This window comes from Fusarium flagelliforme, assembly GCF_020744385.1.
Source record: "Fusarium flagelliforme strain FIESC 12 MPI-CAGE-AA-0113 chromosome Unknown B0J16scaffold_1, whole genome shotgun sequence".
Classification (NCBI taxonomy): Eukaryota; Fungi; Ascomycota; class Sordariomycetes; order Hypocreales; family Nectriaceae; genus Fusarium; species Fusarium flagelliforme.
This window is the reverse complement of record NW_025763503.1, coordinates 1912938-1938998: the sequence shown is the minus strand read 5'-3', so window position 1 is coordinate 1938998 and position 26061 is coordinate 1912938. Positions and strand designations below refer to the sequence as shown.

The window sequence follows — 26061 nt, the reverse complement described above, 5'->3', positions numbered from 1 at the left end:
AATGAGAGTGAGAATGAGAGTGAGACTTGGCGATTAACTCTTTACAGTAATTAACTCGAGTGAGAATTGGTTACACTGTACTGTACCTTAGCACCAGGCGATATGCAGTACAGTTGGAAGTGGGTAAATAAACCGAATACGTGTGTGCGTGGCACCATCGAGTCGGGTCAAATCCTTTACTGCTGAGATGGTGTGAAACAAGCATTGAGAGAGTCAAGACTGGGCTGACTGGGTCGACAAGTTTCCCACTTTAGGGGTTCTGATAGAATAGATATGTCTCACCGCATCAAGGGTCTTCTCATCAACTGTGATTTGGATTAAAAAAATAAATAAGCATCAAGTATATCTACACTAAACATGGCCAAGCAATGCTTCGTTGTCTGCGTGGCAGTACATCTCCAATAGTATACACAGCCATCTTCTCAGATGCATGTCAGCCTAGCATCGCCAGTTGTAGATCAGCACCGCACAAGCACAGCACTAGAGTCAGGTCCCAAGGTTGGGTTCAGGGACTTGGGATTGACACCTAGTATTGCCAAGACTGGAAGGGTCAAACGCTTACCGTCATCGGTCCAGCAATCATGGTTGAGGTTAATACACCCACAGCTTCCAGCCGGGCGCATAATTAACTGCTGTACTGTGACCATCGTGACAAGAAAGATCCGGGGAGTCCCTTTACCTCCGCGGCCCTGACAGTCCCTAATCCGACGCACTCCACTGTGCTTGGATAACTAGAGATGGAGGACACTCTGCAACGGGCGGAACGGCACAAAGGACCTAAAACTGATTTGATCAACATCTCACCAACCAAGGCAGAGTCCCAGATTGATGATACTAAGTTTGGATCTTGTTCCGTTCTGTTCAAGGGTATCGTAGATATTGCAACGTCTCTCTGATCTAACCTTGGCTATGATGGTGATGAGGTTAAATTGATTTTCGGCTTCCTATGACGACTTATTGATGGTTCCCTGATTCAGAACCAACCCAATCGACCGCCAAGACTTGGTTTCAAGTGTTCATTGATTCCAAGTTGGATGGTCGCTAAACCCGTGTCTTGATGTCAAGACTCTTTTTCCCTTTATCTTCCAATTGGTTATCTCCAATCTATCTATGCAGCCAGTAATTAAGTGCAGGCGGTAAGAATGTCAACCACAGATTCTTCTTCCTATTGTCCGGGATATCCGAACAAAGTGGATCGATTCTCAGAAAAAGTTGTCCCAGAAAGGGTCCGACCCGCCGATCCGGTCTTGTGTCGGAGTCCCACTAACACCCACCGGCCGACATTCAAGTCCCGGCTTTCCAAAATGCCGACGCCGATGGGTGCAGTAGCATGATTCGGGAATCTACGATTGGATGGTTAAATTCTATCAAGCTTTTTTCACTTGTCTTTCACCAGGACATATTTGGTAGAAGAGAGACGTCTTCATGACTCAAGAAAGACACCATCACGGTTCGTCTCGTCGCACCAGGATCTTAGCATGCACATTTACTAAGTCGGGATGTGTCGCTACCCGAAACATGTTTCGACATGTTCATATTGTGTTTTTGGTAATGAAAACTGGAGTATAGTCTAGCAAGCTGTTTGCTTTGACTTTCTGTTTGGTTGTTCAACCCTGGTAGTTTTGTGTTTGATTGGCTGGACTCGCACCCGTCCTGAAGTCAAGCAACGACTAACTGGCCCAAAACATATGCTGGAAAGCTGTCGAGAATTGATGTATCTATATTATATACATCTATTGCTGGGAAATGTCGTCGTGATGTAGTTCTGACTCTACCTTGAGTTCTTGGGATGTTGTCGCGAGTTTGGATCATTGCTGAATACCATGTATGTCCTTGCTTCCACATCTAACTCATAGGAGACAAACAACATCGATTGCCATGATTGGATAGATAGTCCTGTACTTGTGTAATCAACTTGCGATTAGTTCAAGCCACCGTTCGCCAGCCAAGGAACTCTTCCATATCTTATGCAGGTTCGCGTCTCTAATCTCGTATCGACATGCATCTTCCACACGGAGGACGTTTCCCGTTTGCAGCTGCAGTACCTTATTATCGGATGGCATGTTTCATTTCACTATAGTATGAATAGAAACGCTCTTTTAGTGCACGCCAAGCCAGGAAGTAGCTGCCTCACCGACCTGTCAATATTATTTCTCGAGTGACACTGCCAATGGACGTCTCGCACCTGCCAGCAAACGAGATACCGCAATGAATCAGGGAAGGAAGGAACTACCAACTTATTCATCGTACCTGCATTTTGAATAGTACTAAGAGAATAATACCACGTGCTTTGATCTCGAGACTGAATCATGAGGCTTGCTGTTTGTTCGTTCGTTTCTGTTTTCCCTGCGTTTATTCTTCTCTCATCGTCCGCTCATTTTTGGAACCTGGATTGCCATGCTACAATTTTGGTGCCTCAAACATCAAATTCAGCCGAATGGTTTTTGAAAAGTCGAAGCATCGTCTTTCCTCTCTTTTCCTTTCTTTAGAGCTTTCTTGCTGCTACCGTCCGTACCTCCTTTGGCCCGTCATGGGTGTCTTCTTTATAAGTTGGGATCTTTGGCAGGAGATGACTTTTGTAAGTGTGCATCGTCAATACCAATGTCTAATCATGTTGCACCGATACTTGAATCTGTGTGAAGTTTTGGCTGACTATATACTCCAAGGTTCTCGGTTGTTGTATCGTTTTTGTCTTCATCGCTGGACTTATCAAGCTGTGGTGGTCCAACCGCTCGATGCGCCGCCATGAAATCATAGACGAAGAGAAGCGAGCAAGGCTATCTCTCATGTCATACTGTGGTATCGCCAACATACGAACTCCTGAGATCCCTTTCGGCATTCGTGCGTTACAGAGTGGCATTGAGGTGGAGGGCATCTGGATCTCACGGCCTAACTCGCCTGAGTCCTGTCAAATCACACCTTCAGCTACATTCGTCGGCCGACGTATAAGAATATCAAAAGGGAAAGGAAAGATGATCGAACTTATGTCTTCAGAGTGCCCGCATTTGATATTCAACCCAGACGACTCGCCGATTCGCCCAGTATGCTTAGGCGTTTTACAACAGGATGACATTGCCCCAATAACGAATATACCGGACCACAAACCACCCGACAAGCCAAGTCACGTAACTGCTAAAGATCAACAATTCGACTGAATTACACATTGCGACCACATTCAAGTCATCGGGTTTCCGTCGTAAATCCGTCGGACTGTTCCCGATTTGGAGTATTTCCCCAAGTTGGCAGCCAGATCTAAACGCCATTCGTTGATACAAACATTGGAGAAGCAACATCCAAACGGGTCTCCCGCGGGAAGGCAAATGGCTGTTCATGTATAAATGCATAGATGACTCTTTTAACATGGATTTATTTCGTTTTCATTCCCTGTGTTCGTTTGATTGTCAACTAAACCAACGAAAACTACAGCAACTTGACCAAACAATCCGAGGGATTGCGTCACTACAATGGCTTCCCACGTTATACATGATATCGCAACCAGGGGGTTTGATGACGCCCAATCTTATGACACGCATCGGCCCTCTTACCCTCCTGCTGCTGTCACCAATATACTTGGACGTCTTGGGCTCGAAGGCCAGTCGGGTGGCAAAATCATAGATCTCGCAGCCGGCACTGGCAAGTTCACCGAGCTTCTAGCTGCTAGGCCAGAGAGTTACGAGATTGTGGCTGTAGAGCCTTTGGACTCTATGAGGAACAATCTCGCAGCCAAACAGCTCCCTAAAGTGGACGTTCGGCTTGGAACAGCAACTGATATGAAGCACGTCAGTGATGGATGGGCGGATGGATGCACCGTAGCTCAGGTAAGATATATATGTGCCTTGGCATCTTGACTGAAGAGATAGCCTGATTATCAAGAACTGGAACTGACATCAACAAGGCATTTCACTGGTAAGTTATGGGCTCCTAGATAAAGGATATGGTCTAACCAAGTCCAAGGTTCGCCAAAGAAGAATCGCTCCAAGAGATCCATAGAGTTCTCAAGCCTGGTGCCAAACTTGGATTGATATGGAATGTCGACTCATGTAAGTGCCTCCCAGAAACAGGAACCTCCTAGTTGACATTTCCCAAATCTGACTATGACCTTAGATAACCAGCCCGAGAGTTGGCCTGCCCCCACGGACTGGGAGAAAGAGTTGCTGGATCTGAACTTCAATGAAAAAGCGGACAACGAGCCCCGTTTCCGACACCAGGTCTGGATGCAGGTTTTCCAACGCCAGGCTAAGGCTGAAAAGCCCTTTTTCTCGACGCCTATAGAAACCGACAAGGTTCCGTGGTCGGTTTGGTTGACACCTGAGGCCTTGTGGGATAGATTTAACACCCTCAGCTGGAATGCACTCCGGGAAGGCGAGGAGCGTCGACTCTTCAGAGAGAAGTATGATAAGATCGTGAAAGAGGGTGGCGGCGAGTTCAACGATAAGGGTGAGATTGAACTTCATGGATGCACTTTAATTGTATGGGTGTCACGACTAGACGGTCCTTGAATTAGATAGTTTAAAGTGATTAGTTTTGCCATGAGTTTAGGCAAGGTAAAGATGAATTTTCATTATGCATCAAACTTTCATGAGTCTGCTGAGATATACATGACTGTGACAATTCGTTAGTTTGAGATATCGAAGGAGGAAAACGTGTCAGTTGTCACTTACCGTTGTTTCCTCTCACAAAAGCGTCACCGTATTCCCTGCGCTTCTGACCGTTGACATACTCTGCTGTCTTTTCCAACGCAATGTTCATGTAGCCATCCACCGATTGAAGCTCGCCTATATATGTCAGTAAGGGTATCCTTATCTATCGCAGTCCTCTGCCATATGTCAGGCTGCATTATGACCAAAGACTTACCCTTGTAGACGACGCCTGAGTTGAGCTTGACAGTGACAGGGTTGCCGATGATGTCGCTGAGGAAGCTTGAAGGGTCCTTGCCCTCGCCCTGGGAAATGTTGTTGCCGTTCTCCATGGTGGCAGTGGAGGTTGGTTCAGTAAGGTTTGGGTGGTGGGAGAGGTTGGGTCGTTTGGTGGTTGATGATAATGGAGCTCAAGCTGGTGGGGTTGTTTGGTGTAGTCAGAAGAAAGATTGATGCCTCGTTGTGCTGTTAAGGCTGGACCACAAGCGCGCTTAGTCGCACTGTGAAATCACTCGTCCGCTGTGAGGTCGCCTAACAACCCGTTACAGCGGCACGTAGCGAGGGGTATTTTAGCGACTCAACCCGCCCCGAGTTGCGATTTCCTCTCTTAGTAACCTCCACAAACCCACTCATATCCTCTGCACAAAAATAAAGGAGTACAAGTGCCGCTTAAACTCACATAAAGCGACCAAACTATTTTGTCTCTTGTGCTTTTTAACAGCCGGGTTCCCTGATACCCTGACAGCGCGTTGAGTGCATCGCGCTACGGCTCACTTTATTCTTACTTGAACCCAACCATCAACGCAACTACCTTGTGTCGCGCAAAGTGCATCCTTCAGTGATTCATCAATCATAGAACAAAGACATCAGACTTGCTACCTTTCGCATCTCGTGCAAGCTAACCAGGGATTTGACGCAAACATGAAGAAACTTCCTTTCAAACCTACTGCGCTGCGCAAGGCTGCCCCTAAGCCGTCGGAGCCAGAAGAGGCAAAGGAAAGTGACGATGACGGTCTAGCTCTATTTCGCCGTCGAAAAGAGATGGCTCCTATTATGGCCGCTGACCTGGAGCGACGCTTGAAGAAACGTCGCGCCGCCGAGGAGGAGGAAGAGCGCCGCCGACTCCAGACTACGGGAGAGAAACGAACGCGCGATGATTCTGAAGATGCTAAAGACTCCGAAATCCTCAGTCAAGGTGAACCCAGCAACGCCCAGGAAGGTCCTTCGTCTGTTCAACTGAGTAACGAAACTCCCGTTGCTGAGCCGGCTTCGACACAAGATGGAGCTGATCAGACCAGGTTCGCATCTCTACTTCACAACTTAAGACCACCGTCTGACCAAGCTAGTGAACTTGTAACTCCTCCTCCCTCCAAGCGATCAAGACTCGACTCAAACTCGACTCAGAAACCAATGCTAAGTGCGCAACTCGACGACGACGACGATGATGAACACGACCCTTTCCCCGATGCATCGCCAACCCCAAGAGCGCGCCCACAGCCCAGTTCCCCAAGCCCGATCAGAAGCCGAAAGCCGGAGCTCACGTCGGCACAAAATCAAGTTGTACAGTCCATCACAATCGATTCAGACTCGGATGACGAGGTGAGACCAACCCAACCAGCGAAGCGACGGAGCAGCATCAACGAGGTCACCGATCGCACCTCTGCAAAGTTCCTCGAGGAGACTACACCACCACCGGTTGCAGAAGAAGAGGATGAATTTGCGGAATATATTCGAAAAGCTCAGGAGAATCGTGCCCGCCAGCAAGCTTTACAGTCCCCCAACACGAACGAATCGCCAAAGAAGGAGGCTATCAGCGTCATGATTACCAGTAGTATACCCAATTCTGGCACCTTGGTGGCCAAGTTTTTGTTCGACAAACAACTCCGTGTTGCACGCAACGCATGGGTAGCCCATCAGCGCAAAAAGGGTCTGCAACTCAATACCGATGACATTATCCTCACGTGGCGTAGAACCAAAATCTACAATACTTCAACCCTGAATGGTTTAGGAATTCGACCCTGTGGCAACGGACGAGTGGAAGCTGACGGTCTTGGTTCTGCGGGATTCAGCAACAACCGGTCTGTGGTACATATCGAGGCCTGGACCCCTGAGCTCTTCCAGGAAATGGAGCAGAAAGAGGAGCTGCAACGCAGACGGGATGCAGGTGAACTCTCTGACGAGGAAGAGCCCCAGCAGGAGGAAAGAGAGAGATTTATAATTACGCTCAAGGCTCGAGATATCCAGCCGCTTGAGTGCAAGGTCATGCCAGAAACAACTGTTGACACCCTGATCGCCGTCTTCCGCAAACAACGCCAAATCGGTCCCGATAAGGAGGTGTCTCTTTGGTGGGATGGCGATCGCCTTGAAGAGCACATCGAGATGGAACAGGCCGAGATCGAGGAGCATGATACTATCGAGGTGCACGTTCAGTAAATCATTTTCAATTACGGCTGGGATTTTATTTTTGGAGGACATTATGCTCGTGGCAATGAATGAACAATGGAGGATGGCGCTCAAAGGATATGATACCCAGGAATGCAACTTTGAATTCTCGCTATGATACTTCGAGAAACATGTCGCAATGTGTGACATAATACGCTGAACATTTGAATCTAAGCGACTCTATTGTCGCCTCTATAATATAACCGACCCAAGCCATCTGTGTGGCTACAGGGCCTCTTCCTAAAACGCCTCTATTCCGACAGGCCGAACCGGGCACCCTTTGCCTCGACCTTTTGGTATAACAGAATTCTCCTCCAGAAAAGCAAACGTGCTCCCTCCGAATAGCACACGTTCTGACTGTCCGCCCGCAGTGACAGTTTGAATGTCATGACCTGGTATAACCCAACCCCGTACTCCGAAAATGCGAATTAACGATAATATAACAAGATACTAACCACCCGATTCCTTCCTATACTTTATGGTTCAACTCTGGTTTCGTCGATTTTTAATCGATGAGGAGCCGCATGCCTGATGGCACAGACTTTGGGGAAATTGTGTCAACTTTCTTCGTTGTAACGGGAGATGAAGGTCCAGTAGAGGCTTTTTTGGCCTTTGACTGTGTGAGAGTAGAATTTTCATCTGAAGCACGCGTTTTTCGCTTTGCGGGGGCGCGCGATGCAGGCTTCTTCGCCTTGTCCTGGTTTGCAACGTTTTTGACCGTCTTGAAAAGTTCAACTGCTGGGGTGACGGGTTTGGGCTGAGCAGGCTTTCTCCCGCGTTTGCGTGGCTTAGGGGCTGACGTAGCGGGTGCCGATGGTTGCCCACTGAAAGAAAGCGTGCTCTGTTTCTTCGCAGGCTTTTTGGCTGCTGAGATTTTAGGGCTTGCATTCGGAGTAGGGATTCCTTGGGCCTGTTCGATTTGTTTTGGTTTGGCAGTGGCCTGCTCTTCAACGTCCTCGTTCGCTGAGGGAGAGCTTGCTGGAATGCTGATCTCAAAAGTCGTCTTGTTGTTAGCAACACGGTCTTCCAATTTGAGGTCTTCATCCTGAGTAAGCTCGAAATTGTTGCCTATGTCGAAGTCATACGGTGTGAGGTTGGCAACACGAGCGACCTCGTCGCATTTCGATCGCACCACAATATCCCAGCAGTTCTTCAAATCAACACCCTTGGGCTCGTCATCCACGTTGATCCAAATAGCCACACCATTTTTTCGTCCTCGTGTGACTTGGCACATTTCCCTGACAAGTCTGCGGGTTCCAGGGACCTTGAGAGTGGTACCGACGACCACAACAGCATCAGGGCGCGCCTTAAGATCTGCGCTCGAAACGTTTCCGATAGCTTCCTCGTCGGGGTTGTATTCGTTATAAAGCACAAATCGCGGCCGTAATCTTCCAATGCCATGGCTTCGTTTTCCCGCATGAGCTGTTCGGACTTCGTCAAGATCTTTGCATGTTGGGCATAGGGGAGCCTTTGGACCATTGAAAACCTCGCCATCAAAATCCCGGAGACTGCTGCATTTAGTGCAAACCATTTTTTTGAGGCCACCATGTAGCTGAACAGTTGTAGGCCAGGGGGCTTTAGGGGGGAGAGGTACTTCGGTTTTCAAGGGCTCCATTGATGTGTCTATACAATCGATGTTTTGCGAGTAGAGGCGTAATAACCGGCCCTCATTGGCCAAGGATGCTAGTAAGTGGTGAAACGGTGTAGGTTGGGCAGATTTGGTCATTGCAGCCATTTCTCTGACCATGGTGTGAAAGGATTCGGTGGTGTCGTCGTGTTTGTAGACTGAAGCGTCAAACAACTGTTTACCGGAGCCCTTTAGATTGTGTTGGGTTTTCACGCTTGCGAATAAGCCAGTGGACGACCGAAAGTCTGGAATCCCAGCCGAAACCGAAATACCAGCGCCAGCAATGACAACGATCTTCTTCTTTTTGCTCAATGTGTCGATGAGCCTTTGCTGGTTACGTTCATCCTCAGCGGTCCAATCATTATGTGACTTCATAAGATCCAAGTACTCGGTTGTACGTTCTTTTGGTGGGGAGACTCGGCGCTTTTTGGCAGGCGGAGGGCCTTGAGAAGAGGCATCGATTGGTTTAGCGACAATTTCGTCTTCGGACGGGAGGTCGGACATCTTGGCGGGTGAATGAGGGCCTGAGATGGTTGTTGAGGGTGAGGGATAGCGTTTCGTAGGGTCGGACATGGTGGGCGATGAAGGCGCGGATGGTGTTTTAGAAAGGGTGGAGAGCGGCGACGAGAGTGTTGAGTTTTCTCCGTTAGGGACGAAGGATGAAGGACTCGGCGGACTCATTGTTGGCAGGTAGAATTTGCTCCTCGTCGAAGCAAGACGCAAAAGCGAGAAGTAGGCGCGAGGCTGCCTGTAGTTGAGAAATAGGCAGGGCGAAGGAGAGAGACGAATGTTTGCTCCAACTAATTGCACATGATTGCAATTAAAAAAGAAAAGTCGTAGAGTGAAGAGTTCGTTGTGTGAACTACCTCGAGTCAGGATAGAAGGAAGAGTGCACAGCTGAAAGTATGAAGTGTGGATGAAAAAGCCCGGGGGTACGTATTAGTAGTCGTGGTTTAAAGAGAAAGAAAAGACGGAAAATGTATGTATGTTCCGAGTGCAAAAAACAGAGCGAACAATCAATGGTTGACCTCAACTCAAAGTGAAAGTGCGGGTTGTAAGAGGCAAAACAGAACAAGGCAAGACGATGCAAGGCCAATGCAAGGTCAAATTCAACCGGGGGTGGGAATGACGAAGAGTTGCAGTCCCAGAAAGCGGGTTTCGGGGGGGAAGGAGACCTAGAGGGAAGGGAAAGAGGCGGATGCTAGCGTGTAGCAGCGTCTGCATATGGCCCCTGCTCTTGTCTTGTCTTGCCGTTGCAGCTGGAGGAGCACAAGACAGAAACAGAAACAGACGGGAGATGGGTCAGGGCTCAGTTAGGCTTTCTCGAGTCCTGAATTAGCGTTAAAGCCACTAGAGAAAACACCGCACTCTACAGTCTTTTGTCACTGTAACGGCCTAAAGTTGGTTTGATGATCGCGGCAAAGCGCCCTGACCTCACTTTTCATCCCCTTGCTAGTTAGAACTTTAGTGGTGGGGATAGTTCAGGGACTTTGTAGGTGGGCCAATGGTCTGGGGCTGTGGCTGATGTGTTCAAGATTGGTTTGTTGATGTTTACATGCAGGTCTCGAGACAGTCAGAGCAAGTCAGTGACATCAGTAGGCTTACCTATCTATGTTCTGCGCAGCCATAAGCTGACCCTTTAAGAGAAGCAGCGTTTGGGACTATAACATTGATAGGCTGGAATATACTGCAGGCACAACTTGCATGAGGTCAGTGACAAGGATAAATAGCCGACAACCTCGAAAAGATGTCTCTACACTCTCCAGTTTCTGTGTCTACCTAATATCGATATCAGCAATGGCGTCTGAACCAACTTTGCGGTGAATTACTAGACATTTCCCTACACCGAGTTTTGGCTTAGATTTGGGCACCACCCCTATCGCGTGCTCTGCCCTTACCGAGAGGCTGGTATGATGATTCACTTTAGACTGCATGCAGTGTGGCAGCCCAATTGCGACTTGCACTCCGCTTATTGGTCCACTATCCTCTGCCTCTTCAACTCCTACAACGTTGCTTCATCTGGGCAGTTCTATTTCGGCTGCTTGCCTCTCTGTTCACTGCATAGCACTGACCTAGAGAAAAGTTAATTGCTTTATGTTCATCTCTTTAACTCGCATAAATGTTTCCGTGTTTATATTTCCTAAAACGGCTAATGCACTTTAGCAACATGCAAGTAATTAGCGCCACACGCTGACAATTCATATGAATTAAATAAGTAATTTGACGAACAATTATCCCTTTATCGGTCAAAAAGTTAACACTGAAATCATGCTCCGCTCTAGCAGGCGGCGGCACAGAAAACATGGACACGTGCACAAATGAGCGACTGATTAATCCATGTGTATATGCACTGCCAGCTACTCCCTCACTAGTAACCCAAACAAGGAGTCATCAACAGAAGCCACGACAGTTAAACAATTCACGGTCAATGGTCAATACATCAGTCACATCGTAAAACACTCTCCACTGAAACGGAGACGGAAGGAGATGCAACTCACGTCGTGACATCACAGACGAGAATCATAATTCTCTCCATAATCCATCGGTTGCCAGAGAGACACGGCACTTTCCTCTGAGCCCTGAACCTTCAACTCCACTCATATCCACATGTGGGGACTGACATGCTTGCGTGCAGATTTATTAAACGCGGTAAGCGCGTGACTCCACTTAACGATTTGGCGCGTCTTTTCAATATTCAAACAAGTCTCAATAACCAATTGGTTTAGTAGTACATATAAATCTAAGGTGTATCAAACATGTTTATCGTATAGTACATTTATCCGTGAATATACTTCTCGGCTCTTCAGTTTGGTCGCGAACTTGACTGTTGAAACCAACGTGGGGGAGGAACAAGGATCACCTCCTTACCCTTGTCTCCTCTTCTACGGTTGATGAGTTCCATGCCCAAGACTCCCGACGCAAGGCCAAATAGATGCGACGCGAGATCGATCTGTAACTTGGCGGTCTTGCCGAAAGCGGCAAGCTGTGGCACGCAGCAGATCGCCAGGAAGATGATACCGGGCACACCATCCTGTTGGGGTAGACCAAAGAACCTGAAGCCGTCGACACGGTGATGCCAGAAGTACGCGGCTATGACACCGAGAGTTCCCGCCGAGGCGCCCAGTGTAGTAACGTGCAGCATGCCTCGCAAAGCATAAGTAGCTACACTGCCGACAAAGCCGACCGCACCGCATGCTGTATAGAGGGTAAGAAAGTCGGCGCGGCCGATCTCATTGTGAAGAGCAGAACCGACGACGAAGAGAGGAACCATGTTCATGATCAAGTGGCCAATTCCCTGATGAGAGTACGGCGCAGTGAACATGGTGACAGGCTTTACGGCGCCGACAGCGATGATCATGTAACGGTTGAGCAACTTCCACAAAGGAGGAGCCTTCCATGCTGCCCAGACAAGCACGTTGACTGCAACAATAGCTCCGAGCGTCGCATGCGCAGTTGAAATATCAGGGAAAATTCGGTACCGAGGAGAAGGCTCTTCATAGACGGTGGTAACAGCAGCGAGGAAGCCAACGACAAGAACAACAAGAGTAGCCGAGGGAAGAATACGCTCCCAAGCCCTGAGTTCAGCAGGAGCTTGCATGTCAGACTGTGCGTTCTTGTAGTACTCAGCGATCTTGGGGTTGGCAATCTGGCGCTCTGCCTTGTGGTCAAGGTTGGCCAGAGTGCCAGAGTTCACTTCTCCCTTGGCTTCGGCTAGCTTGCGCGCCTCTTCCTCGAGAGCTTCCTGGGCCTTGCGCTTCGCTACATTCTGTGCTCGAATTTCGTCAAGCTTGCTGTGGCCGTAAACCGGGTCTGGCTTGTAAACTGGGGCTTCGATTTCAGCATCGTCCTTGTTCTTCTTGGTCGCTGACTTGGCCTTCTTCTTCTCCGCAGCTTCCCGTTCCGCCTCAAGTTGTGCAAGCTCATCCTCAGCTCGAAGTCCTGCGTTCATGACTTCATCGACAGAAACCGTTTTCCTTAGATACGCGAGTCCTTTTTCGATTTGGGCCTTAGAGAACGTGGATGTATGAACGGCAAACGCTGGATCATTGAGAGTACCAGCAACCCGACGACCATGGAGAATACGTAGCAGTTGGTTCGCCTTCTTGGCGTTTATTCCCTTTCCGAAAGCTTTCACAACCTCTTCTTCGGACAAGTCCTTGCTTCTGAATTGGATGCCAACCTGGTCCCTGTAATCCCTCGGCAGTTCCTCATATTTTCGGATCGTCTTATCGAAGAATATCGTTCGTCGGGTCTCGTACGATGAATGGTTATTTCCAAATGGGTTGTTTCGGCAGTTTGTAGTCGATAAAAGGCCATGTCGGTTACTAGGCGAACGACCGGAAATCCATCGAGCTGGTGTGAACGGTTGAGTCGCAGATGATGATGCCCTCGAAACTGCTCGTTGGAGAGCAGACCTCAGCACCATCCGCGAGGAATTGGGACACGAGAATAGACTCATTGTGGCTGAATGAATGCGCAAGATGCGCTCTGCAGAGCCACTGGCTCGATAGAAAGAGAAAGGGCCAAAGTGAAAGGGGGGGCAATGATGGTATGATGGAGAAGTTCTTAGTGCATCAATTAATTTTGGACGCATGAGGTCGACATTTTTGGCTAAGGCAGCCTGAGATCGACTGTTAAAACGGTACGTACCGCAACTACGCGGGACACCTCAACTGGAAGAAGCCTAGAACCCCACCATTACCTTCAACTGCCCCGCGGTCTTCCTTGAAGCTACCATGAACATTATCAATCTCCAATTCACAACTTCTTGAGTGCGATTTCACTTTCTGTGACTACGTCAGTTGATTCTCTCACACCCCCGAACCGCTGCAAACATGTCAACAACCACATCCGCCGATACACGGCCCATCGCCCCCGCGCGTTTCGCCGCCGCTCTCAAAGACCTATCTCTCGGCATGCTACACCTCAAGGTCCTCGAGATCCGCAACTCAATTGCCCACCTCCAGTACTCCAACGACCAGCTCAAGCCCTTCGCAGAAGGCACAGAAACTACACCCACCGGCGAAGCCTCAGAGCCCGACCAAGACTGCATTGACGCCATCAAGGAGAACGAGGGTGTGATTGACCGCATGGCTGAGCGAATCGCACTTATCCGCGCAGAGGTGGAGGAGCGTGATCTCAACTGGACAGAGTTTCAGAACCGCGATGAGTCTACGAGCAAGAACGACGAAGATGCTGCTACTGCTCCTGCCGCTGCTGTTAATGGTGACGCACAGCCAGACGTTGTGGCGTCAAACACCGAGACTCGATCCAACCCATGGACCGACGGGACATTTCAGACAGGAACAATTCGGAACGGCGAGATACACATGGACAGTCAGGCAGGAAGACCCGAAGGTGGAAGTTTGAGCGATGAGCAGCTTCGAAGAGCACTAGAGGAACGAATGAGAAACTTGGATACGGAAGACGAGGAAGGAGGCATGCATCTCTGAACATTTTAGAAAGGGGCATGCAAGACTCGAACATAATGCATGATTGGCGTTTGGTACATGGACAGACATCATGGTGGGATACCCAAAAGTAAGCCGCTTTGTACAACACTTATGAACAGGCCACGATTATGAATTCAGCCTACACAACTAGTCACAAAAGGCTACAAGCGATGAGATTTCAAATCCAATTTTGCTATTTTTTCTACTTCTCAGCTATTAATCCGCTGAGGGTTCCTGCATTGATTTCTACTGAAAGTAGTGGCAGGGTTAACTTGTCGCAATTGGCGATTGAAAAGCATGAATCGCCTCCCTTTTTGTGTGAATGAGACAAAAGAAAAATAAACATATAACCGCCTGCTCCAGCGCCGAAGTGCTATGCGACCCAATGCTAAAAACAGAAAACAAGACCAAACCAAACCCATACAAATGCTTGTAGACAAGAAAAAGCCGAGCTGAAACATGTACTGAGAAGACCGAAAGGACGGTGCTCAAAACGAATTGACTACATGCAAAAAGACATGTGAGACGTGAGATGGGTGTTGAGGGAGAAACAGGACTGCTAGAGCGTGAAAGGAGAAACAGTCTTGCATGAAGATAATGGGTACGTGGGGGCTCCATATCTTCGATACGGTGGCTTGGGAATTTGTTTCACTCAGATTTGACTTAATCAGTATCGTCGCCAACAGGGGAGGCAGCGCCTGAAAGTCTCTTTGATCGAGTGGATCTTTGCCGCTTGGATCGCTTCGAGGACATCCTTGTGGTAGCAGCCGACCTTGTGCTCTCAATGGTTTCGAGCTTTGGTCGTTGGGCGACGGATGGCTTTCGGCGAGTGCTCAATTGTCTGGCGCTTTGCGAAAAGGGAACTGGCACGTCAGAATCTGAATCATTATCGGAAGAATCGTATCCTGGTGGTGCAGCAACGGGTCGGAGTCTTGTCTTTCGCTTCGCGAAGCCACTATCAAGCGAATCGTCGGAAGTCTCGAATGACAGGCTTCGGGTGCGCTGGATAGAGAGAGATGGGTTTGTTCGGTTCAGGAAAAGAGATTCGATGAGTTCGGTTTCTGTAGGGTTGCCATGTTCTTTCCTCAACTTCTCCATAACAAGTTTCTCGTGAACCAGACGGCTGAGCTGTGTGTCTTCTCCGACCAGTGTCCTACCACTGGACTTGCTTCCAGAACTTCCAGCCCGGCTAACAGGCACCTTGCCCTCCATGACTTTGGCCGATGGCGGTGGTTGCAACATCCATTGGTGGGCGTTTCGTGAAGGCGCCTTGCTGCTGACGACGGGAGGGTGATATTCGTTGACTGGTGGGTTCTTGGGGAAGTAAAAGTCGTGGCGTTGCTGTTCGGTCACCTCCTTTTCAAGACCGAGAGTAGACTCGATTAATCGTCCAGCCGAATCTCTCGCTTTCGATATGGCGTCCATGAATTTGTGATGTCCCCACAACTCCTCATCCTCACGCTGATATCCATGGCGTCGGTTCCAATCGTCTGAGAGGCTATCGTCTTCGGCAATGACGGAATTGCTAGCGCCAAAATTCATGCGGCTTCCACCATTGTTCGTCTGCTCGGAAACGCTGAATGCGCTGTTGGCGCCCTGACTGGTAAGGCCACGCTGACTGGAATTTTTGCTCGCTGATTTCTTCGGTAAAGATGGTCCCATGCTAATCTCTTCCTGCCAGTAAGGGTTTGTGCTGAAAGGTGACGGATGCTGGTAAACATCTGGTTGCTGGCCCACTACTCTCGCCTTCTCCTCGCGCTCCCTCTTAGATTGCTCGCTCGCTTTTTGTCGATGCCGGATCTGAGCGCATGGCGTGCAGGCGAGAACATAGAAGACGACGGACTGAAGTGCGACGGGTAGAGACATGTTGGTGGTCGTCGCTTTGTGTATGTTATACCGGGCATAAGAGTCGCTTGGTTTGGCTGGCTCGCAATCGACACAATGCGTATGAAGCGACGAACACAATTATATAAAGAACGGCTCGGGACAAACAATGGAAAACGAAGTTACAGCAGAGGGCACAGAGACATAAAGTAAGGGAGTCGCAGCTTCAAAAGGGGTCCAGCCCAAGAATGAGCAGATTGATAGTCGACAGATAACTCAAGTCGAGGTGAAGCCGAAGGGATAAGTCGGTAGTTGAAGAATAGAAGTGAAACTGATAGAGAAAAAGAAGAAGAAACAAACAAACGAGAACGGAAAGGACGAAACGAGGATTGCGGTGTAAATGAGATGAGATTGTGGTGGTTTTTAGACAAAAGAGGCGCGGCACCTTTACAGATTAGGCCAGCGCCAGCAGTGGCCAGAACGGTCGGCAGAGGGGATGGGAGAGCACAGCGTAGCCCAGCACAGCACCAGCACAGCGGAGGAGTAGGTAGCGTAGGTAGGTAGTGTAGGTGGTAGGCGTTAAGAGTAAGTTAAAACGCCGCAATGATAAAAAGTTGGTGCAGAGCTGAAACCGAAGGGACCGGTCGTTGGAAGTTAATATTGGAAGGAAGGTTCGTCAGAGGCGTATCTGGGCGACCGAGACGTTGGCGGTTTGGGGCTGATAGCTCTCAAGTTTGCGAGGTATGGACGGACTCAATTGACTTCACAAGTCAAGTCCTCTAGGACCCCTTCGGTCCCAAAAGATTGACGTTTTGACAGGAATGTGAAGGGAAAGAGATTGTCCTGTCAGAGTCCAAGACAAGACAAAGACGAGTGCTCTTCGATCCGTAGAGTAATTAACTCTTGGCTCGCTTGTTCCTTTGTTAGAAGTGATCAACCAAGACCAAGCAGAACCAGAGGGGGCTGTGAAGGTAAAGGGGCGCGCGAGACGTTTCACAGCGAGGTGCGGCGGGCACTAGACAAGTAGATAAAACGGAGATTCGCAGTCTCTTTCTCGCCGCTCCCCTAAAAGTTAAGGGTGGCACAGGGCACTTGATGGGCTGAGCGAGGATCCGATGGATACGGAGTAATAGTACTGTTGTCTGATGACTGAGAGTGAGATTGAGATTGAGAGGGCAAGGTCGACCGTATAGTAAGATATGAATAGAGGGTAGAATACGGTGCAGCCAGGAAGGAAGATACCCAATCTCAAGTAAATGTGGGTAGCGCAGGGTTTATGACGACTGCTGCTTTCGCGTCTTTCTTGTCGCTGTCGACTTTAAAAGTAGAAAGGTTGGCGAGCGAACAAGGATGCCCCTCAATCTTTTTCGTCTTGACAGTTTTGAGAGTCTGAGTCTGAGTGGCGGTGATGAATTGAGATGAAAAGAAGATTGTCCTCAAGGTGCTGTGGTAACGACCATCGGGATCTACCTGAGAAATGGCGCAGGCTGGCGTATGCAACCAAATCGATAAGGTAGGCAACCACTGCAGACCACCGGGCTCACCTCACGCTTCACTGCAGTGCAGCAGTCTGCAGCAAGTGGGACAGCCAAGGGTTCCTGTCGGGTTGGTGATGGATTTGGTTGAGGGGGCTGGCTTGGCTGGCGGCTGGTTACCTCTGACTAGCGATTCGATTAATATTAATTAAAGATCCAGGAGATTATTAGCAACGTAGAGTAGTAATGGATCATCATAATGCTAACCCAGACTATGCAATTCATTTATTATAGACAAGGAAACAATGTCGTACATATGAATATCAATCAATGCATTAACAAACCCATCCCTCGAAACAAATAGATCACCCATCCAAAGTCACCTAGACTATTCTTCAGATACCACATGGATCAATGCACAATGCACGCTCATGGATCATCGAGACACAAACAGGGGTGGCCAGACACAAGGGACCTCCAACAAGCGCACCATTCCACCAATGATCCAGGTACCAACCGTCCAGGTCCTGTCGTACGTCCCAGGTCCTGATCCCCCGCTTGGTCGAAGCTGGGTGCGTGTGGAGAGTGTGAGCGGGTGCAGCGGCCTAGACCTTCTGAGACTTCTCCAGAGCAGGGGTGCTTCTCTCTCTACTAACGACGACCGAGAAGCCATCACCAGCCCAAAAGGTTATGGCTTGGTCGGATAACACCTATCGCCTTCAGGACCGAATAGACAACTAATCATCATCTCAAAGTGACAAATTCTACCTAAATACTAACGCCTTACGTTCTGCCTCTTTTCCCTTCAAGGAAATATGTATGTGGTAACATCCGTTTTATCCAGAGTTTAGCACGATCTACTTGCTACTGTACCATCATTTGTTTTAGTCGCCATCACCTCCGAGTCTTGTTTTAGGCCATGAAACTCTGAACCGCCAAGTCGCCGTCCACAACAAAGACAAACTGTAAAACCGAGTAAGCTCTGCTCTAGTCCAGCCTCACGTAACGTAGCAAGTACTGTAGGACGATATGATGCTATTGGTGACGTATTTTGGTCTTCACCGCGCATTCGTATCATGCCAGATATCACGGACTTCGATAGCCGGTTCGTGTACGGATAGGTAATTGACAACTCTGTCAATTCCTATCCCAGTCTTGTTTCTTCGTTCTGATAAGATCATGTCAATACCATGTATGCCCTGCTATAACTAGGTATTTTTCAGTAATATTCTCATATATGCCCACTGTAGATAACTCAATCCCAATCACTCACTACAGTCTTGGCCGCCATCATCCACCAAAATCACTCAATGCCTTCTTGCCAAATGTGCCGGTTTATTCCAGCGATTTCTCTTGTCTTTCGTCATGGACTGATCCGTTCATTGGATCTCCCCGTGTCCCCCGCATCCGTCCTCCCGGTGTGTTGCTCCGGGCCCCTCTTTCTTCGGTCCAACTCGTTACCTTTTTCCTTTCCACCCGGCTTGGCATCACCGAACACGAACGAGACCTATCACCTTCTCTCACCACGAACCACAAGACCCAAACCACAATCATCCTCGCTTACTGATATCCTGCTAATAAACATGAGATGCGACGGCCCGGCTTCCAAAGCACCTGCCCAAGTGACAACAGTAGTAATCCGCCAGACTTCAATTAATGTTCATGTCTTATGAGGTCCAAACCCAACCGCAGACTGCCTGCATCATGGTCATGAAACATGGACATTCCCTCACACATAATCTTGAAGCGGTGTAGAAAGCGCCAAATTCTTACTCAACAAGAGACTGACATTCTCGATATGCTACCGAAACTGCTGCCATACATATCAGATTACACTCACACACTTGTTCCCCTTCTTTTGCCCTACTTGGATCCCTTCTTTCCTTCGAGTGCCTTGCGTCCTGCATTCCTCACGCCATAACCACATTCTAGGTCCCATCGTCGAATCTGTACTCTTCCTGCATTCCCTCATCAACTCCCTGCCCCTGGCCTTGCTTCTGCTCCCTTGTCTCAACGACCGGTCTCTGGAGAAGACACAGCACTTTCCAAGATAGACAACTTGCCAAAGGTACAGAAACAGAAACGCAATCAAGCAGCAGCATGTTAAAAGTTTCAATCGTAACAAATTATTCTTCATTTGACTCCTGATTTTGGGGGATCAACTGTTACAAACAGACCAGCTATCAATACATAGCCCGGCTTTCTCCCAAAGACATTGACTGTCCATCAATGATCCGAGCGTAAACCGAAGGCCCTTCTCTCAAATTCCACGGCTGGCAAAAATATCTTGCTTTTCGTCCATGATGTGAATATGTCCGTCATATTTTTCTCCCCATAGCTACCGTTCCATGGAGGTGCCTTGCTTCGTCGAAAAATTAGACCATAAAACCTGAACTCCCAACCACAAACGCTTGTGCTGTTGCACACTGCCTATGTCCTATCAGATATTGGGACGGCAGACAGCGTCTTCAAATCCAACTCTTTAAGAGGAAATTCGTTGATGAAAAGAAACAGTCGAGTAACAAACAAGTAAAAGGGAAATCTGCGGTGAGGTGCCTCGAAGACACACCATCTACCAATTTGTGGTTGAAAGCGTTTAGACATCCCACTCTTCCTCTTCCTCTTCCTCATCAGCACCATCATCGTTGGTGGTCAGTGCTGTGTAAGATCCGTAGGACTGAGAAGGCTGGGCGGCCTTGTTAGGTCCGGTAGGCTGCTTGGGTTGAGCAGCAGGGCGAGCCGCGGCCTCGTCACCAGAACCAGCTGAAGGCGCATTCTTAGCAGCCTTCTTGGATTTGGTCTTGACGGTGCTCCATTCGTCGTCGTCCTGGAGCTGCTGGAGCTGCTCCTCTTCGGAGGGAAGAGACTCGATCCACTTGTTATCAGTCTTGGGGGCGTTGACAGAGGTGGAAGGAGCCTTCTCGAAAGTGTCGAGGGGCTGGTGGAAACCGTTGGCCTGAGCGGCAGGGGCGTCATTGGCGGCCTTGGGAGCTCCCTCCTTCCAGGCAGACGACTTGTTCTGGGCAGCGGTGAATTGAGAACCATCCTTAGCAGCACGTCCCTCGGCAATACGAGCGGCACGGCGCTGCTTCTCCTCGAGAGCCTTGCGCTCCGTCTCGGTCTCCTCGCGAGCAGCCTTGGCGGCCTCAGCCTTCTTGCGGTTCTGACGCTGCTTCTTGGTCTCGACGGGAGCCTCGGCCTTGGGAGCCTTCTTGTTCTGCTTCTTGGGTTCGGTATCGGTTACACGAAGGACGGTTTGGCGGGCGGGGGCGGCTTCGAGCATGTCAGAGACATCGCCGGCAACTGCAACTGCGGGAGTAACCTCGGGGGTGGTGGCAGGAGATTGATCATCATCGGCGTCGGCACCAGTGGTAGATGACTGGGCCGACTCCTTCTCCTCAGTTGCACCAGCTACCTTGTTGGCGCGAGACTGCTTGACAGACTTCTCTCGCTGCTTGCCAGAGTCAGATTTAGCGGCGAACTTGGTTCCCTCCTTAGCCTTTGCGAGCTGCTTGGCGAATTCGCGGTTGTCGATGTTTTCATCTCTCTCCTTGACACCACTTGACCAAGCAGTGGTTTCTGGTTCAGGCTTGGGCTTCTTAGAAGCTTCTTGGGCCTCTGATGCGAAGGCCTCCTGGCGTTGCTTCTTCTTTCTATCTTCCTTGCGTGTCTCGAGCTGTGTGCTCTTGGTTGGCTTGATTTGGCCCTTTGCTTGAGCCCTGGCCTTCTGAGTAGTCAACTGATAGATGACATACCCAACTCCAATCAAGGTGGCATAAGCCCCGAAGGTATAGATAATGCTGTCAGGCATTGTGACAGATGAGCGTAGGCAGGCTCTGCAGTGATGATGGTTATAGAGCTACTTGGAGCTTCGTGCGAGCTTCGACACGCAGATCGGGATTCGGGGTTTGATAGGATACGCGTGCGATATTAAGCACAGCGGCTGATAGGTGGAACGATGAGTTTTCCTCTTCCTCAATTAACCAAGCAAATGTAGGCAATTGCTCTGGATATTTGAGAGAAGGTGGACTGAGGGTGGGTAGGAGATCGAGCCAAGTAGGGGCCTAGGTTGTCGCAATTATAAGGCCAGATTGTCCTAAGCGAGCAATGAACCAATCGCCGCACGGGAAATGCCAACAGCAGAAGATGATGGATTGGGAAGAACGAAATGTATGAGAAGAAAAGTTGACAATGTGGAGGAAAGAAGGATAGGGGTAGGTGAAGGTGAAGGAAATCAGTTGAAAAGAATTAATGAGTTTGGCGCAAATCAAACAGAAGACACCAGGTGGCTTGAAGTCAGTCAACCAGTCGTTTTTGGGCTACCTGAGGCGAGGAAGGGTCGCGGGATGCTTGAATTGGTTCCGACTGCAGGGGAGGTGACGGGAATCCGCTCAGAAAGCACCCGACGCCAAGGTAGTGGACAGTGTGCGACAGCTAAGCCGGGGGAGCTCGAGGTTTCGAGTGGAGAGACGAAGTAGCTCTAGGGCAATGACTTGGTGGTGAGGTACTTTAGGGTCAAGACAGGTCCGTTACAGGACTTTTAGGAGAAGCCTTCCAATCAATTAGTTAATCTCCCATTTGAAAGAAGGAAAAGTTGTGTTTTACTCTGCAAGAAAGTTTGTCGGAGGGAGAAGGAAGAGAGAAGACGTTGCCAGAAGAAGGGAAGGGGGTTTAGGTAAGCTCACGTTGTCTGTTCAAGTGACGGAAGGTCCAATAGGCCTTTGAGTGTCGAATTCCTTCCCGATGTACGATACTTGCGAGGGCTATTAACTGGATCAGGGACAACCTAATAAGGAATTTGCGGTTTCAATTGGAAGATCAAGAGCATGCAGGGGCGCAAGAGAGCTCCTGCCTATGAAATTTCCTAAAATTTCAGCTGTCAATAAACTCAATGAGAAGCAATAGTGGGCGGGGGCCAGCTATTAGTGGACAAGTATCAAATTCAGTGCAGCCATGAAGGCTTGCTGTAAACTGTCCGAATGCTGCAGGCTGCCTATGATGAATTTCATTACTTTTCTGAACGAACGAGAGTCTATCAAATCATTGATTGGTTATCGACCATGTAGGCTGATGTACACGCCTCTCAGCCTTCCATGGACAGTGCAGTGAGTGCGTGACTAGAAGCAGGTCGTTCAACATAGACTTTAGAGTTTTCCACCATGAACGCACAATCAATTATCAAAAGATAAGGATAGGGCCAGCTAGGTCAAGGTACCCGACCGTTTAAGTAGAACATCTTCCATTCTACCTAGACACGAAGACTATGCCATGAACAGGTAGACATCATGTTCCCTGGCTGCATCCCACTTGATACCGAGGCTGGGGCTCCAGTGTTCCATGATCATGCTGATTGTTTACCTGGGCGTTATCATGAGGAGTCAAACTAGATACATATTTCGTTGCACAATAAACGCCATCAGACACAATGTCCCTGTAGCAACTCCCGTCTGTTTGGATGACATTGATGGTGCAGCCTGTATATGATCTTTCAAGTCTATTGTCTGTTTCAAGACGTTCTTGTATAACCCCACAACAGCTTAGAACCTTCAACGTCGGTCGGAGTTTTTTGATTGGCTGTCAGACCTGCTTCAAGGTTGCACGATGCTGCTTCATGACATCTGCATGGAACCTAACCTGGAGCTTGGAAACTATCAAACTTGACATTCTTGTGTCGCTACTCTATTCTGCCCCGTAGTGCAAGGATATTCAAGCTACTAAATGCCGACAACCATTCATATCTCTGTCAGCTGAACACCAGCCAACCTTCCTGAGATAGGCAGCTCATGTTCGACTCAAAGGCTTATCTCAGCAGGCTAACACCCCACCTGCCCAAAACTGAAGGAGGGGAAATGCCATTCGGTAGGAGCATGTGTGAACAAGAACTTGCATCGCAATTTTGAGCTTCAAGTATAAAGTTTGGTTCTTCCAAGTAAAAGTCCTTTTTGGAAACTTATACTTACTTGAATTCCACCCTGAATAAGGCTGGCGTAAGCATCATTTAGTAGTCGCCACTGCAGTTTTCAAGTCTTTACGTTCCAAGTTTCAATATGGCTCCTAAACAGAAGATTATCATTGATACCGATCCTGGTATGTCCCAATAAAATCTCAACTACAGATATACTGACTTTTCAAGGTGTCGATGACATTCTGGCTTTGCTCCTCGCTCTCAGTGCCAAACCTGAGGAGCTTGAAGTTGCTCTGGTATCTGTTACATACGGCAATGTCCCTCTGCAGAGGTAAGTTCACAAGTTTTGTGTTCCATTGCTGTTACTGACAATTTCTTTAGCTGTCTCCGAAATGTTGTTTCCGTCTTCCATGTCCTTGAAAAAGAACTTGAATGGAGGAAGTCGACAGGCAAGCCCGAAGGCTTTGGTGCCATGAAGGCAAACAAGCCCATCGTGGCTGTTGGTCCCGACCACCCTCTATGTGACGAGGAGCTGATGGCCGATTACTTCCGTAAGGTTCCATCTAACCTGAGTCCTGTATACTGTATACTAATATGAATCTTAGACGGCATTGATGGCTTGCATAACGTTCATGAGGCTCATCCCGATTTGTCTCCAGCTGAGACCTGGAAAGGCATTTTCGGTGATGGCGCTGAGGAGGCTGAGAACTATTCCCCCCTCTTCACACCTTCCAAGGCCCCATCTCACCAAGAGATTCTTCGAATTCTAAAGGAGAACCCAGCGGATACCGTTTCTATCCTGGCAGTTGGCCCTCTCACAAATGTTGCCCTGGCAGCCGCAGAAGACCCTGAGACTTTCCTCCGAGTCAAGGAGCTTATCGTTATGGGCGGAGCTGTTAATGTCGAGGGTAACTGCACTCCTGTTGCTGAGTTCAACTGCTACGCCGACGCTGTAGCCGCCGCGCGAGTTTATGCGCTCACTTCTCCCAAGCCAAGCTCCACCATGCCTAGTATCCCCAAGGAGCTCTCAACACTCAAGGCATACCCTGATAAGCTTTCCCGCCAACTTAAGCTCACGCTTTGCCCCCTCGACATCACAACACCCCACCTGATTGGCAAGAACTACTTCAAGGAGAACATTAAGGCCCACGTCGATGCTGGCAGTCCCCTGGCTAGATGGGTGTCCCACTTCGTTATGGGCTCGTTCAGGAAGATCGAGGACATGGAGGGAGATGAGAACGAGCCTGGCCTCTCTCTGCATGACCCACTGACCGTCTGGTTAGCTATGACTCGAGATGATCCTAAGTGGAAGTTTCCCGAGAAGCTTGAGGATATCCGTGTGGAAACAAGTGGACAGTGGACACATGGAATGCACGTCTCCGACCGTAGGTTTAGGAAGAAGCCTGCCGAGGCTGCAGTCGCCCTCTCAGATAACCCTAACGAGGACCCTCACATCCTGACTCTGGACGAGGTTCCTGGTGACGACCACGCCTGGTTGAGTGTGCTCAAGGGCAACCGCCTCAACCGGGTTATTGACTCTCCTGGTCACGACATCTTCAAGGAAGTGCTCATGCAGCGAATCTTCGGTTAGGACCCAAGAATGTCGACCTCATGCCAGTTCAACTACTCAAATAAATGCATTGCAAATCCTAAAAGCCTATACCGTGGTGAAGGCCAGATGAATTGTCTAAACTCCCTGCACTCTAACGCCTTGTGACCCATCGATGCCACAGGACTAGAGACTTCCAGTTCTCCGTCCCGTAGATGCTTTACCCCAAATAAACGAACATGTGTGAAAGAATTGTGAAGGCGTAACAGACGCTGCTTTCCGCTGTGACGATTGTAGTCTATGAATGTTTTGTTCCGCCAATCGCTGAACCCTTGACTTCTGTCCAGTTGATGCTGTCGTCGAGCGCTTCGTCTACAAGGCCAATCGAGCATACGTTGTCACCGCGCACGAGGTATAGTCCCAGGGGCACTTGAGCCGAGGGCTCGGGGTCGTCAGGCGTTCGGATGATTCGTTCCACGGCGTTGTTCAAGACCTGTTGGTATACGGTGAGCTTTTGTTTCTTTGCAGAGGAGATATGGGAATCATACGAGGTTGGTTGTTTGGTCACATGCTGCCATTGTACCGACGAGAATACGGGAGTCGGCTGTGACGATCAGGACTTTCTCTTTACGTGTGTTAGCAAGCTGGTGAGGTCGGTAGAGCTTGGGAGGGGTGTCTCACTGTTAAGGTATCCGCCCAGTGTAGCCATGATGTTTGCTGAGTGCCTTTACGACACAGCGAAGCGAAGTAAAATCGGGTTGTGGTATGCTATCAGTATGGAGCGTAAATCTCGGTCGACGTCGAAGCTTCCTGTCGGGGTCTTGCGGTGGATTCGGTTGAAGCTGTTTCGATGGTCGCTGCGGGTGCCTGTGTTGGACTTTTTGGAGGAGCTTCTGTATATTGGCGCTAGACCTAATTAGGTCTGCTTTCACGACAACACACGACAAGCTGGAGATGGAGTTTGACAGAGAAGGGATGATTATGCTGGTTGATATTAACAAATGGGGCGCTTCTCTGAGAATGTGCTACGTAACAGTTTGGAGTTTTGCAGTTGGTTTGTTATTGCCCGCTCGTGGTGTTAATATTTCATAGGAGCACAATTAAGCTTCACAACGCTACAGAAATCACAGAGCAATAGCACCACGACCG

The 26061-nt window shown here is 49.1% G+C and overlaps 13 protein-coding genes across 13 annotated transcripts; 5 read left to right on the top strand and 8 right to left on the bottom strand.

Annotated features, from left to right (window-relative positions):
• Positions 1-2530: 2530 nt before the first annotated feature.
• B0J16DRAFT_313307 (uncharacterized protein) lies at positions 2531-3155 on the top strand (the record flags this gene model as incomplete). The annotated part of the gene is made up of 2 exons (XM_046125118.1): positions 2531-2578; positions 2667-3155. 2 exons carry the CDS (start codon positions 2531-2533, stop codon positions 3153-3155), a joined length of 537 nt encoding a protein of 178 aa, XP_045988611.1.
• A 162-nt stretch (positions 3156-3317) lies between these two features.
• Positions 3318-4509, top strand: B0J16DRAFT_9971 (S-adenosyl-L-methionine-dependent methyltransferase). Its single transcript, XM_046134821.1, has 4 exons — positions 3318-3818; positions 3896-3906; positions 3955-4040; positions 4105-4509. Exons 1-4 carry the CDS (start codon positions 3465-3467, stop codon positions 4497-4499), a joined length of 846 nt encoding a protein of 281 aa, XP_045988610.1. The 5' UTR covers positions 3318-3464; the 3' UTR covers positions 4500-4509.
• A 67-nt stretch (positions 4510-4576) lies between these two features.
• Positions 4577-4969, bottom strand: B0J16DRAFT_377429 (U6 snRNA-associated Sm-like protein LSm6; the record flags this gene model as incomplete). The annotated part of the gene is made up of 3 exons (XM_046130843.1): positions 4577-4602; positions 4662-4775; positions 4855-4969. 3 exons carry the CDS (start codon positions 4967-4969, stop codon positions 4577-4579), a joined length of 255 nt encoding a protein of 84 aa, XP_045988609.1.
• Positions 4970-5558: 589 nt separating this feature from the next.
• On the top strand, positions 5559-7070 carry B0J16DRAFT_259768 (ubiquitin-2 like Rad60 SUMO-like-domain-containing protein; the record flags this gene model as incomplete). Its single annotated transcript, XM_046123221.1, has 2 exons — positions 5559-5935; positions 5984-7070. The coding sequence occupies 2 exons, from the start codon at positions 5559-5561 to the stop codon at positions 7068-7070; spliced, it is 1464 nt and encodes a 487-aa protein (XP_045988608.1).
• A 257-nt stretch (positions 7071-7327) lies between these two features.
• Positions 7328-9537, bottom strand: B0J16DRAFT_9944 (DHS-like NAD/FAD-binding domain-containing protein). Its single transcript, XM_046134816.1, has one exon. The coding sequence runs from the start codon at positions 9385-9387 to the stop codon at positions 7585-7587; it is 1803 nt and encodes a 600-aa protein (XP_045988607.1). The 5' UTR covers positions 9388-9537; the 3' UTR covers positions 7328-7584.
• Positions 9538-11165: 1628 nt separating this feature from the next.
• B0J16DRAFT_327104 (uncharacterized protein) lies at positions 11166-13293 on the bottom strand. Its single transcript, XM_046126072.1, has one exon. The coding sequence runs from the start codon at positions 13163-13165 to the stop codon at positions 11510-11512; it is 1656 nt and encodes a 551-aa protein (XP_045988606.1). The 5' UTR covers positions 13166-13293; the 3' UTR covers positions 11166-11509.
• A 132-nt stretch (positions 13294-13425) lies between these two features.
• On the top strand, positions 13426-14350 carry B0J16DRAFT_327103 (uncharacterized protein). The gene has a single exon (XM_046126071.1). It carries the CDS (start codon positions 13542-13544, stop codon positions 14157-14159), a length of 618 nt encoding a protein of 205 aa, XP_045988605.1. The 5' UTR covers positions 13426-13541; the 3' UTR covers positions 14160-14350.
• B0J16DRAFT_9936 (uncharacterized protein) lies at positions 14264-14721 on the bottom strand. Its single transcript, XM_046134814.1, has one exon. The coding sequence runs from the start codon at positions 14618-14620 to the stop codon at positions 14369-14371; it is 252 nt and encodes an 83-aa protein (XP_045988604.1). The 5' UTR covers positions 14621-14721; the 3' UTR covers positions 14264-14368.
• On the bottom strand, positions 14722-16305 carry B0J16DRAFT_9935 (uncharacterized protein). Its single transcript, XM_046134813.1, has one exon. The coding sequence runs from the start codon at positions 16023-16025 to the stop codon at positions 14823-14825; it is 1203 nt and encodes a 400-aa protein (XP_045988603.1). The 5' UTR covers positions 16026-16305; the 3' UTR covers positions 14722-14822.
• Positions 16306-19207: 2902 nt separating this feature from the next.
• On the bottom strand, positions 19208-19824 carry B0J16DRAFT_9913 (uncharacterized protein). The gene has a single exon (XM_046134806.1). The coding sequence runs from the start codon at positions 19593-19595 to the stop codon at positions 19284-19286; it is 312 nt and encodes a 103-aa protein (XP_045988602.1). The 5' UTR covers positions 19596-19824; the 3' UTR covers positions 19208-19283.
• On the bottom strand, positions 19825-21428 carry B0J16DRAFT_9912 (uncharacterized protein). Its single transcript, XM_046134805.1, has one exon. The coding sequence runs from the start codon at positions 21267-21269 to the stop codon at positions 20055-20057; it is 1215 nt and encodes a 404-aa protein (XP_045988601.1). The 5' UTR covers positions 21270-21428; the 3' UTR covers positions 19825-20054.
• Positions 21429-23135: 1707 nt separating this feature from the next.
• On the top strand, positions 23136-25003 carry B0J16DRAFT_327099 (Inosine/uridine-preferring nucleoside hydrolase domain-containing protein). The gene is made up of 4 exons (XM_046126070.1): positions 23136-23545; positions 23592-23694; positions 23745-23914; positions 23969-25003. The coding sequence occupies exons 1-4, from the start codon at positions 23506-23508 to the stop codon at positions 24952-24954; spliced, it is 1299 nt and encodes a 432-aa protein (XP_045988600.1). The 5' UTR covers positions 23136-23505; the 3' UTR covers positions 24955-25003.
• Positions 25004-25165: 162 nt separating this feature from the next.
• Positions 25166-25910, bottom strand: B0J16DRAFT_9883 (uncharacterized protein). The gene is made up of 3 exons (XM_046134802.1): positions 25594-25910; positions 25461-25537; positions 25166-25405 (listed from the first exon to the last, which is right to left on the bottom strand). Exons 1-3 carry the CDS (start codon positions 25619-25621, stop codon positions 25211-25213), a joined length of 300 nt encoding a protein of 99 aa, XP_045988599.1. The 5' UTR covers positions 25622-25910; the 3' UTR covers positions 25166-25210.
• Between the last annotated feature and the right edge of the window lie 151 nt (positions 25911-26061).